Source organism: Mirounga angustirostris, unplaced genomic scaffold, assembly GCF_029215605.1.
Source record: "Mirounga angustirostris isolate CCGP_5_RB_7025 unplaced genomic scaffold, mMirAng1.0.hap1 SCAF_8, whole genome shotgun sequence".
In the NCBI taxonomy this organism is placed as follows: domain Eukaryota; kingdom Metazoa; phylum Chordata; class Mammalia; order Carnivora; family Phocidae; genus Mirounga; species Mirounga angustirostris.
In genome coordinates, this window is record NW_026991716.1 from 76,516,278 (window position 1) to 76,529,398 (window position 13,121).

The 13,121-nt window shown below is 45.7% G+C and overlaps 1 protein-coding gene across 1 annotated transcript in view; it reads right to left on the reverse strand.

Moving 5' to 3' along the window:
• RRAGD (Ras related GTP binding D) overlaps nt 1–4,639 on the reverse strand; it is a 39,815-nt gene extending 35,176 nt beyond the window's left edge. The window contains exon 1 of the mRNA XM_045867228.3: nt 4,232–4,639. Coding sequence (XP_045723184.1) covers nt 4,232–4,367 — 136 coding nt within the window. The 5' untranslated portion in view covers nt 4,368–4,639. The remainder of the gene's footprint in view (nt 1–4,231) is intronic.
• Between the last annotated feature and the right edge of the window lie 8,482 nt (nt 4,640–13,121).

The following is a 13,121-nucleotide window of genomic DNA, read 5'->3' on the forward strand; positions in this document are numbered from 1 at the left end:
TTTCCCCATCAGACTACCCTATGTCTGTTCTGATACGAAAATGGGACAGATTTTTGATAGAAGTATAGAATCAAGATTCTATGATACTCTGAATCACTGAAACATGTTTACAAAACATCTAATATAAAAATAGGCACTCGGGGAGCTTAGGTGGTACAGTTGGTTGAGCGTCCAACCCCTCATTTCGGCTCAGGTTGTGACCTCAGGGTCATGAAATCAAGCCCTGTGTGTGGTTCCGTGTGGAGTCTGCTTAAGACTCTCTCTCACTCTCTCTTTGTCCCTCCCCCCTCACTCATGCACGCCCGTGCCATATGTATTTAAACAAGTATTGTGCCTAAGATGTGACTTTGGTAACATCGTTTTTAACTATTCTGTATTTCATCTATTCCAACTCTTCTGTATCTATTTCCAGGGCCAGAGGAAAACGCAAGAGATGAGGCATAGGCAGGGCTGTAGACAACCCAACTCTTTTTGGACAAAGTGGAATTACAAAGAAAGGGATTTACATATCCATGAACTTGACCTTCTCCTAAACCTTGCTCAGGTCTAGCTCATGTTGTGGCTGCAGAAAAGTCCTAGCACCTCTGAGCCACAGTGTCACTATCAGAAGAACAATTATCTATCTCTACTTACTCTCAATGAGAGGATAAATTCACTAGTAATTTTTAAATTACTTTAAGAAAAAAAAAAGCTGACACTCATGATTAATAGATGCAAACCAGTGGTTTCACTGCATTTACACCCATCAGGGAAGTGTCACCTGCTGACCGTCGATTTTTCGTGCCTCCAGTAACCACGTAAACTGTCACTTTCTCAGACCCTAAGAGAGTTCACAGGTTGTTATGGAAACAAGACCGCACCTTAGCTGGACTCTGCATGAGCAGCTGTCTTAGTCAAGTTTCCCCTAAAAATTGGGAGGGACTTTGGGAAAAAATAATTTCACTTTCTGACTAAATAGGATTTTTTATTTTTTTAAAAGATTTTATTGATTTGAGAGAGCGCGCACGCGCACGAGTGGGGGGAGGGGCAGAGGGAGAAGAGGACTCACCGCTGAGCCGAGAGCCCGCAGGACTCTATCCCAGGACTCAGAGATCATGACCTGAGCCAAAGGTAGACACTTAACTGACTGAGCCACCCAGGCGCCTCATATGATCTTTTAATTGCTTTTCTTGTTATTGCAGTTTTAAAGCACAGTAATTCACTAAAGATTTAAACTCCATGTGTCTAAAAACAATCATTATATTTGCTGCAATTGTTTTTAATGGTTTATTGCCTCCACTCTCTGGAGTTTTATCTGGAGTGAGGAGGTTGAAGGTGAGACTCACCTTATCTCTGATTAACTAACTACCTTCAAAGGGGGGTTGAGAGGTGTCCAAATCTGTCCTTAACAGAACTAAAGTGCCCGAGAACACTCCAGCTATTCATGAATAAAATTTGGAATGCAAGCCAGGGAAGTGCAATTTAAGTTTCACCTTAGCTGCGATAAGTTTTCAAATTTTGCACATTGTAGTAAAACTTACAAGGCCCTCAGTTTAAAAATAAGATCAGAGATTCCTTCTAAGACTTCACACTATCGACTTTCAATCTACCTTCTTTTTGCACAGCTCCTGATAAACTCCTTTGCAACTTACCTGGTGATGCTAGTCAGTCCTGCATCCCACCTGCCAGGGTAGATTTCTGAACCTCATGGAAAAAGCCCCAGGTTTCCATTAAGCAAAGGCATTAAATCAAGTCCATTAGGAAGGTAAAGGGGGAAGGGAGTTCATTAGAGAAATGCTTTGTTCATGGTTCAAAATGTACCGTACCCAACTTTCCTCAGAGTAAAAAAGTCCCTTTCCCTCCACATTCCTTTTCTTACATTTGAGAGTAGGTAGATGTAAATTTTACCAAAATAAACACAGGATTCTAATGAAACATGTGCCCAGGGCCCATTAGAAATTGAGATGACCCTTTGGTGGCACTTGAGGTCCCAGGAACAAAAGTCACAACTCCTATCCTCCACCCTCATCTCAACTCCCCAGGATCCTATTAGTTGGCATGACATTGTAAGGGACAGCTGTTGCCAGAACTGCTGACTGATGAGCCTCTCTGCCACTCTAGAAAGTGAATGCTCTGGTAAGAGATTCTGCATTCAGGACTGAACCCCAAAATCAAAGCCAGGGATACGTGGAAAGAACAGGAACCTGATATAATGGAGGAAGTCTTCTGAGAACAGACCACCTACCTACGGCAGGCCCAGGGGGATAAAGACCCAGCCTCAGTAATGTTTGCAGGAGCAAATAATCGTTTGTCACTCCTCTTACCACATAAATATACTTAATGCTTTTATAGCAAGATTCCAGGTTGATCCAAAGAACTCACGAGGGATGATTTTATTACTGAAGTAATGAAAAGCATCAGTTACAGAGTTACAGAGTTTGCCTTTAGGTTAGGAGCAGTGGGGAGCATTCAAGACCAGGCTCTGGGGAAGCCCTTTGTTCAGGAAATCCCACCCCTCAGCAAAGCTTTACTTTCATTTCAATTTCAAGTCCTCAAATCAAATTTTAAAAGTGCCCCCTTGAAGAACTGCAGAATAAATAAGCAGGTCCTTTACTTTCCATGGAACGTCTCGGGTCCCCAGAACAATATCGAATTACAGGACTTTTCTTCCCAGATATAGTCTCTTTTCTTTTCTTTTTTTAAAAGAGTATCACACATGTGCCCTATTGTGTGTCTACTATTTCGAATATGTTCCAAAGACATCCCCATTCTGAATCTCTGGAGTCTTCTAAGAATCTAGAAGGAGCTAACAAAAGCAATTTGAATAATAACAAAGCGACTGAACAATTTAATTACCAAAGGTAGCCCTAGAGACTCCAACAAAAGGGTTGAAAGCCTTTATCTACAAAAACGTGGCCATGTGCTCAACTGTGGGACCAATTATGGGGAGTGCAGAACAGAGAAGCACACAGGTGCACACACCAGTTTAAGCAAATGGGGAATTAGTACAAATCCTCTCTGGACATAGGACACTATGAAAAAGTGTGACTTAGAAAGCTTCTTTCTCATCTATCAGCCTCAAGCTTTCTTCTGTCTTTAAAAAAAACTTTCTTCCCTTTCTGATTAATTGAAAGTAGCACCTGCCCTACATAAAATAATGGAAATTGTCCTCCGCAGAAAGGCCTTGAATAGGAATTTTAAAATAAGTACAGTGAATTTTTCAATACCACAATTTCTTCAAAGTGAAATTTTTAGAAATTCGTTCCTTCTCTAGGAAGCCTACAGCTTCATCTAGATGTTATGTTGGACAGCCTCATTCTATTGACCTTTTCAAGTGACCTTACAATAGAGGACTTTTTGGGGGGTCAAACAAAAAAAGATGAACCTTTCTGGAATCCTAAAAATCTTTCAACTTCCTTAGGCCTTAAGAATTCAATGCAGGAACCCCCCCTCCCCCCCCCCCCCCAAGAGGCTGAACAATTGCTAAATCCCACTTCTTAAACAGGAAACAGAGTTTGCTTCTGAGTGGCAATGTATTCCCCCGCCCCGCGCTCACTCCAGGGCAAGCACTGCCATGCCCAGGTGGTGACACTGAGCAGAGATAAGGTGTCCTAACAACTCTATTTGCCCCTGGATCCCGGGAAACCCGCGGCCACTCGGTGACTCCCACATCACTTGTGCGCATCCCCCCGCGGCTCCACGGGGGCCCCGGACGCCGCAGACCCGGGCAGCCCAAGGACCCCTCCCGCGGCGACACGGGGTAAGACGGACACCCGCAGCTGCCGACGACCCTGCCAGTCACGCTGCCGCCGGCTGCCTTTTTTAGCCACGACATCTGACCAGGCTTCGACACCAGCATTCAGGGAGAGGTCCCAGGGCGCGCCGGGCGGTCCCCTCCCATTCCCAACCCCCAGACCCTGTGGAGAGCTCCGGGTGAGGGGCGGGAGAGGTACTAGCCCTGGAAGGGGCCACAGAGGGTACGTTCCTCCTGCCCTTACGCTTCCTCTCTGCTCTCTCCACGGATCCGGGTCCCCCCTCCGCCGCCTGCGCCCAGGATCCCCCATTTTGCAGCCCGTCGCTCCTCGGGCGCCCCTCCCCACCCTCACCCCTCAACTCCGCTCTCCTGGATCCCCTCCAAGTCGGTGGCCCGCGCGCCTGGTCGGGCGGGGGGCGGGAAGACACAGAGGGAAGGGACGGGGTGCGGGCTGAGGACGCGCGGGGCGTGGGGCCGGGCGGGGGACCCCGCGCTCACCTCCCTCCTCCGCCCCGCTGTCCGGGTCGGCGTCCGAGGAGTCGGGCCCGTCCCCGTAGTCCGCTAGCCCCACCAGCTCATCCTCCTCGTCGTCGTCCTCGTCCTCCGGCTGCGGCTTCCCCAGCACCTGGCTCATCGCTCCCACGGCCGGCCGTCCCGGGGGCGGCGGGGGTCCCTGGTGGGGCCCAAACCTCCTCCCCTGCCGCTCGCAACCTATTTCTGAATTGGGGTTTTGTCTGGAGGTTCGCGGGAGCCCGCGGAGGCAGGGCCGCGCGCCCCCCGCGGCTGTCCAGGTCTGGGTCTCGCGGTTCCCACCGCGCCCGGAGCCCCCTTCCCCGCCCCGCCCGCCTGCCGGCGGAGGAGTCAGCCGGAGCGCGGCAGTTCCTCCCCGAGGAGGGAGAGAGAGACTGCGTGACCCAAGTCACCTGACACACACTGTCACACACACACACACACACACACAGAGGCGCGCGCGCGCTTTCCCGGGCTCCAGCACCACTCGGCGGGGCGCTGGGCCGAGGCCGCGCACACACACTGGGGGAGGGGGCAGGGCGGCGCGGAGCCCTCCACCTAACCAGAAGCTCACAGTGGCACACGCCCCGTACCCTGGGACGCTGCGCAATCACCCACCGCGGCTGCGCGCTAGGGGCCCCCACGCGCGCCTCCTGCACGTGGTACCCGCACAGGCTGGCGAGCTGGGGGCCTGCACAACCTGAGAACATATCCCGCACCCACCTCCAGCACACACACCCTACTTTGGGTGGCCTTCTCCAGCTTTCAGTCCTGGGGAGGGTTCCAGTCCCAAGTGGACTGTCTCCCCCCTCCCCGCGCCCCAACACTGCTGCGCCCAGGCCCCCACCCAGAGCAGTGTGCCTAGGACACAGCATGGATACTGAATCTCCCCGAGAAGAAAACTCGGAGAAATGCACTGCAGAGGCTCAGTCTCCATAGTAATTGCCTTTCAATGTGCATTTATGGTTCAAAGCGCTTTCCACCAAGAATATTAAAAAATCAGGCCTACCCAGATGCGAATGTTTCTTAAAAACATAACATGCCTCATGGCTGCCTAGATTGAATAATAATTCCTCTTCAGCGTTTTGGGAAAGGTCGCAGGTGTACAACATACTCAGAGGCTATTCATGACCACCTACTCCTGTCTCATTGTTTCAGACTGTAATCCCCCATCTCAAAATAAAATGTTTCAAGGTTTGGGGGGGTGAGGGGGGCAACTCTCACATGGGAATAGCAACAATGTGGGGGTGAAACTAAAACCTGCATTTCTCCACAAGTTTTTTTACCGCAGGACATACTATACCCACCCTTTCTGGATACTGCAAAAATCACGTGGATGAACTTCCTTCTGTCAAGCACAATAGGAAATACACCAGCTGGCCAGCATGGTGATCCAGATCCTACAGGTGCCCGCAGCGCAGCAGGTGGTGTGGGGGAGGAGGCAGGGAGCTGAGACTGGAGGCTCTTGGGGCCCGAGGGTGCTGCCTCTGTCGGAAACATTTATTGAGTACCTACTATATGCCAGGGGCTGGACTAAGTATGGGATGGGGGGGTGTCCACCTATGCTCAGAACAGTGTTCTTGCCCTGGAGGACCTCTCAGTCTAGCAAACTGTGACTCATGTTCTGGGTTTTGTAGTAGTTGTGTTGAAGGTGGATGTAGACACCTAGGAGGTGGCTGCTTCTAATTGGAAAGGTCTTCAGATTTTCCAAGTGGAGGAAGCATAACTTGATATGACTGCATCAGTCAAGGGCCTTTCCAGGAGGAAAACAGATGGTATGGGCAAAGATTTTAACTTACAGAAAGCTTTCAGTTGAGGGACAATTTACAGAGGCATGGGCAGGGTTCAGGGAATCAACACAGAGATTAGCAAAAGTGGGAAGATACTATCATCCCTAAAGTAGTAGGAGTAAAGGAAGGGAGCTAGAGTACCCGGCAGGGGGCACAAAACAGGAGCTACAGCTGATGAGAAAGCAGCCACTTTCAGAAGTACCTCACTGTCAAGGAGACAGCAAAGAAATACCCTGACCTCTCTCCAACCACCCTCCATTCTCCTGGAAGTGCCTCCCAGTGGCCAAACCCAGCTGGAAACCAGAGGGCAAGGGAGTCTAGAACCTAGTCCAGGACACACAGATTGGGCAGGGCAGACAGTGGGTCCCAGGCTGGGACTGGAGTAGGGGGCAAACAGCATAGCCAACACAAGAAGGCTCTACTTGCTCTTATCAGAGGAAGTTACTCTAGGCATAATTTTCCTAATGCATTTTCATCCATTTTATAAAAGGAAGTTCCCGGGGGGAAGGAAGAAGTCCTCTCCCAGAGTGGATTTAAAGACTTTCAGTATCCCAGAACAAACCCACCGGTGTGGGAAGGTCGTTGAGCTGGCTTGATTCAAACTGCCGAGGGTTACTCATGGGGCCCAGGAAGCCGGTCCAAAGTCAGGCTGGAGAGTCAGGGCATTCCTGGGCTGGTTGCTGAGTGTGTCTGCCCCAGGGACCCAACGGTTCAAGGTAGGACAATTCCTAAGTCAAAAACCCCACTGTGCCTGAGACCCAGAAAGGATGGAGATATTTGATGATCCTCTGCCTTCCCCCCAAAAGACAGATTTTAGAGGGTACATCAGCAGTAAATTGGAGCAAACCCTAAAATATTTGAGTATTGGACCATTCTTGAGAAAAAAGGGACAAATCCATAAAAAATCAACGAAAGCCAAATCCTCAATTATGCTCCACCCCAGGGTAGATGAGAGTCATATACAGTTTAAGAGATTCTAATTTATTGTCATTTACAAATGTACAGAATTGATAAAGTTTGAGCAAACAGAACAAGAAAAAATTTTATTTTTTAAAAGATTTTATTTATTTATTTGTCAGAGAGTGCACAAGCAGTGGGAGAAGCAGGCAGAGGGAGAAGCAGGCTCCCAGCTGAGCAGGGAGCCTGATGAGGGGCTCGATCCCAGGACCCTGGGATTAAGAACTGAGCTGAAGGCAGATGCTTAAGACTGAGTCACCTAAGCGTCCCAACAAGAAAAAAATTTATTGCTTTTCTTTTGCTGTTCCTTTAATACTGTCAGCTTTCAAATAAGGGATATACCAAAAAAAAAAAATTGAAAGAGAAGTTTTTTTTTTTAATTTAAGTCATGTATGTAGATTCTTTCAGAACTTAAATAAAAATGGAAAGACTTTGGGGTGCCTCTGGCTCACTTGATAGAGCATGCGACTCTTGATCTCAGAGTCCTGAGTGAGTTCAACCCCGTGTTGGGCATAGAGCCTACTTTTAAAAAATAAAAATAAATAATAATACTTAAAAAAAAAAAAAGAATGTGAGGGGTATCTGGGTGCCTCAGTTTGTCGAGCAGCCAGCTCTTGATTTTGGCTTCAGTCATGATCTCAGGGTCCTGGATAGAGCCCTGCATCGGGCTTCTCGCTCAGCAGGGAGTCTGCTGAAAGATTTTCTCCCTCTCCCTCTGCCCCTCCCCCTGCTCATGTGTGCAAGTTCGCTCACTCTCTATCTCTCAAAGAAATAAATAAATCTTAAGAAAGGAAGAAAGAAAGAAAGAAAGAAAGAAAGAAAGAAAGAAAGAAAGAAAGAAAGGGGATTTGTCTCTAAGCAACCCACAGTTTTTGCTGTTGGGTGTAACCATTGAGGGTTGCCATATACATGATAGGCAAATGTATATGAAATGAAAGAAAGAAAAGAAAAAGATGGTACATGCCAGGTCTCTGCACAGATTTGGCATATTTTTGAGATAAACTTCAGGAAGAGACAATAAATCAAGTTTTCTACTCACTCTAAACCTTGGGGAATGAAGCAATGAGATAAATATGAATCGTGAGCTAGTAGAATGTAATCAGGAATGAGCTGACATACAAGAGATGATCACTCTTAGGCCTTCATACCTTCAGGACTGCCTAAAGATTTGAAAGAATTACAATATAATGACTATTAAATGCTTCTTTTATTTTTACTAACTGTTCCTTCTAAAAAAACCTCTTAACTCTTTTTCCCTCTTTAAGAAATATTTTATTGGGGCTCCTGGGTAGCTCAGTCAGTTAAGCATCAGTCTTTGGCTCAGGTCATGATCCCAGAGTCCTGGGATCAAGCCCCATATCGTACTCCCTGCTCAGAGGGGCGTCTGCTTCTCTCTCTTCTGCTCTCCCTGCTTTTGCTCTCTCTCTCTTTCTGTCAAATGGATAAATAATTTAAAAGATCTTTAAAATTTTTTTTTAAAATTTTATTGACTTTATTTTTATTTGAGTATAATTGACAAAAACTCTTAACTCTGAGAGGTATTTCGTAGCATCAGGAAAGATGAGCTTTGTCTATTGCCTACTAAAATTTAACCAACTAATATTTAGTGAGATTTTCCATAAATGAGGCACTGTTCCAAAATAATGTGAACCTTAAAATAATCCCACTAAGTAAGTAATATGATTGTCCTTATTTTACAGGTAAGAATACTGAGATTAAACCATTTGCCCAAGGTAGCACACGGAGTTGACCTGGAGGGGACCATGGAACTACGTTGGAACTCAGTTAGACATTAGATCTTATTCCTATTTAGTGGCTACAGTGAATTACATTATAGCCTTAAACTAAAAAGGGGGGGACCGGAAGTGAAGAGCTGCCTCCAAGTCTCCTAGGTAAAGATTCAAAACATACATATACATTCAAAAATGGGTCTGTTGGGGCGCCTGGGTGGCTCAGTCATTAAGCGTCTGCCTTTGGCTCAGGTTATCATCTCAGGGTCCTGGGATCGAGCCCCGTATCAGGCTCCCTGCTCAGCGGGAAGCCTGCTTCTCCCTCTCCCACTCCCCCTGCTTGTGTTCCCTCTCTCGCTGTGTCTCTCTGTCAAATAAATAAATAAAATATTTTTTAAAAAATGGGTCTGTTGCCCCCAAATCTTCCTAACCAACAGAAGTTGGAGAACTACTTTTCATAATAAAGTCACTGATTGTCATCACTCCTTCTATGAGGAACACAAATAGCAAGTAATTTAATACCCTTTCTGGTTTATATGGCTATATTGTACCATAAAGCCAAAGTATAGTATCCAAGTGGGTTTTTTATTTAAAATTTGAATTTTTAAAAAATTTTTAAAAAAGATTTTATTTATTTATTTGAAAAAGAGAGACACAGCGAGAGAGGGAATACAAGCAGGGGGAATGGGAGAGGGAGAAGCAGGCTTCCCGCGGAGCAGGGAGCCCGATGCAGAGCTCGATCCCAGGACCCTGGGATCATGACCTGAGCCGAAAGCAGACGCTTAATGACTGAGCCACCCAGGCACCCTAAAATTTGAATTTTAAAGGCCAGAAGTTTGTACCCTTATTTTACTGAATTATTTTGCTGCTTGCAATTAGATGTCTTGTGACAAGGAACGTGAGAGCTATTTAAAAGAGACCTGTACAATTTAGGCAGAATAATTGCAGTCCTGAAGAGGGCAAGCAATTAAATACAGCCTGCGTCCTGCATCTTAGGATATTTTAAGGCATCTGATGGCATTATGCCTGGTTCCTGGGATTCACATATTGAGAGCCTTTTAGGCTTTCTTTTAAAATATGTATTTAAAGCCATTAATTCTCTCTTGAAGCAAACAAAGACTCTTCTACAGAATCTCCCTGGACTCCTGCTATTCCAGGGAAGCCAACCAAATTCTTCAAGAGGGCAGCTCACAGTCTCCAGGTCTCCTAAGATAGTCATTGACCTGATCAAATCATTAAAAAATCATTAAATCATTTTCACTGAGGCCATCCACTATTAAAGAGATTTTATTAAAATAATGTTTTGAGGAGCATCTGGCTGGCTCAGTCAGTAGAACATGAGACTCTTGATCTCAGGGTTGTGAGTTTGAGCCCCACATTGGGTGTAGAGATTACTTTAAAAATAATAATGTTTTGGTCTTTTAAAAACATGCATATGGTAAAATAGTCAAACAGCATAAGAGAATATCCAGTGAAATGTTAGTTTCTTTCTGGCTCCCCTCCAAAGAGGGAAACACTCTGCTTTTAAATGTACAAACATATTTGTAGCCATTATAGAGATTTATATTTGATAACTTCATCTCTTTAACAGTCAACAAATATGTTTTGTTTTGTTTTGTTTTTTAATGACCATGAAGACAATTAGATTTTCAGGGCTGTGCTTTGGAGGAGATAAACAGAGAGAGGTGAAAGAGTACATAAGAGTGAGAGAAGGAGCCTGATTTTGATGGGGTGGACAGAGAAGACCTCTCTTAAAAAGATGACATTTGGGGCACCTGGCTGCCTTAGTTGGTAAAGCATGTGACTCTTAATCTCAGGATTGTGAGTTCAAGCCCCACATTGTGCATAGAACTTACTTAAAAAAAAATTTTAGGGGGACTTGGCTGGCTCAGTAGATAGAGCATGTGGCTCTTGATCTTGGGGCTATAGGTTCGAGCCCCACGTTGGGTGTAGAGATTACTTAAAAAAATAAGTCTTAAAAAAATTTTTAATAAATAATTAAAAAGATGACATTTCAGTTGACCACGAGGAAATAGCAAAGTTAAAGCTGGGATGGAGAGTGTTCCCCTGGAAGGTTTCTCAGTAGTAGGAAAAACCAAGGAGAAGGGAAAGGGTGTTGGAGGAACAAAATGTCAGTGCCGTGAGAGAGGGGGACAGTGGTAAGCATGAGGGACAGGTGGTCTTTTCAGTAGAAAGGGTTTTGGGATTTTATTCTAAGTGCCTCTGGAAGCATTGAGGAGTTCAAGAAGGGAAGTGAGATGTGTGGTTTACTTTTCTAAAAGCCCTTGCTGGTAGATAAGATGGCCACAACCATCCACACCATCCCACATGCCCTTTTGCAAATGTGACTTTGCCACTCCTCCCACCCATTTTCCCTCCTTTTGAATTTGGGCAGGCCCTTTGACTTGCTTTAACCAATAGAATGTGGTAGAAGTGATGGTGATGCTGTGCAACTTCTGAGACTGGACCATAAAAGGCTTTGCTTCTTCTTTTTTCATTTTCTTGGAGCTCAGAGCCACCATGAAAAGAGGTCTGGGCTAGCTTGCTGGAGAAGCCCCATGGACAGGGAGGCTGTGAAGGATGCCATAGCACAAGAGAAGAGAGGCCCCAGCTTTCCAGCCATCCCAGGTGAAGAGCCAGACATGTGAGTGACACCATCTTGGATTCTCAAGCCCACACTGCAGCCACATGAGCAAGTCCAATCCACATGGAATACAGACTTGCTATTCCAGCTGAACCCTGCTCAGCCAAACCCACAGAATCATGAACAAATAAAATGGCTGTTGTTATTTTTGTTTTTAGTAGGCTCTACACCCAATGTGGGACTTGAACTCACAACCCTTAGATCAAGAGTCACATACCCTACTGACTGAGCCAGGTAGGCACCCCTAAAATGGCTGTTTTTTAAAGCCATTAGGATTGGGATTGTTTGGGTGCCTGGGTGGCTCAGTTAGTTGGACGTCTGGAGTACCAGCCTGCTCCACCTAGAGAAGCACACTTTGTGAGAGCCAATGGAGAAGGGTATGAGCTGCTGGAATCCATTTCTTATGAATTCATGGCATAATGAGTATAAAAAATAAACCCTCTAGGCTGTAAAAGAAAAGATAGATAATATCATTACCCGTTAGAGAAATGCAAATTATAGGGACAACGATGAGATACTACTACTACCTATCAAAATGGCTAAATGGACACCTAGGTGGCTCAGCCGTTTGAGCATCCTACTCTTGGTTTTGGCTCAGGTCATGATCTCAGAGTCCTGAGGTCAAGATTTGCATCGGGCTCCAAGCTCAATAGGGAGACTGCTTGAGAGTCTCTCCCTCTGCCCCTCCTCCTGCCTCTCACCCTCGTTCTCTCTCTCATAAATAAATAAATAAATAAATAAATAAATAAATAAATAAATAAATAAATCTTTTTAAAAAATGACTAAAATTAAAAAATAGTAATAACAGCAAAGGCTGGCAAAGATGTGGAAAAACTGGATCTCTCATGGGGCAGCTGGGTGGCTCAGTCATTAAGCATCTGCCTTCGGCTCAGGTTATCATCCCAGGGTCCTGGGGTAGAGCCCCGCATTGGGCTCCCTGCTCCATGGGGACCCTGCTTCTCCCTCTCCCACTCCCCCTGCTTGTGTTCCCTCTCTCGCTGTGTCTCTCTCTGTCAGATAAATAAATAAAATCTAAAAAAAAACCCCCAAAACTGGATCTCTCATACATTGGTGGTGGGCATGTAAAATGACATAGCCATTCTGTAAAACAGTTGGTTTGATCTCAAGGGTTGTGTGATTGAGCCCCACATCGGGCTCCATGCCCGGTGGAGTCTGCTTGAGATTCTCTCCCTCTTCTCCTCCTCTCCTCTAAAATAAGTAAATAAATATTTTTTAAAAATTAAACATGCAGGGGTGCCTGGGTGGCTCAGTCGGTTGAGTGTCTGCCTTCGGCTCGGGTCATGGTCCCAGGGTTCTGGGATCTAGCCCCGCATCGGGCTCCCTGCTTGGTGGGAGGCCTGCTTCTCCCTCTCCCACTCCCCCTGCTTGTGTTCCCTCTCTCGCTGTGTCTCTCTCTGTCAAATAAATAAAATCTTAAAAAAAAAAATTAAACATGCAATTACCATACAACCCAGCAATTGCCGTTATGGGCACTTAGAGAAATGAAAACATGTTTATATAAGAACCTATACATGATTGTTCATGGCAGCTTTATTCATAATAGCCAAAACCTCTGAACAACCCAGATGCTTTTCAACAGATGAATGGTTAAACAAACTGTGGTACATCCACACCATGGAATACTCCTCAGCAATAAAAAGATGAACTATTGAACCATGCCAACAACTTGGATGAATCTCTAGGGCACTTAAACTGAGTGAAAAAAGACAATCTCAAAAGGTCACATTCTTTTTTTT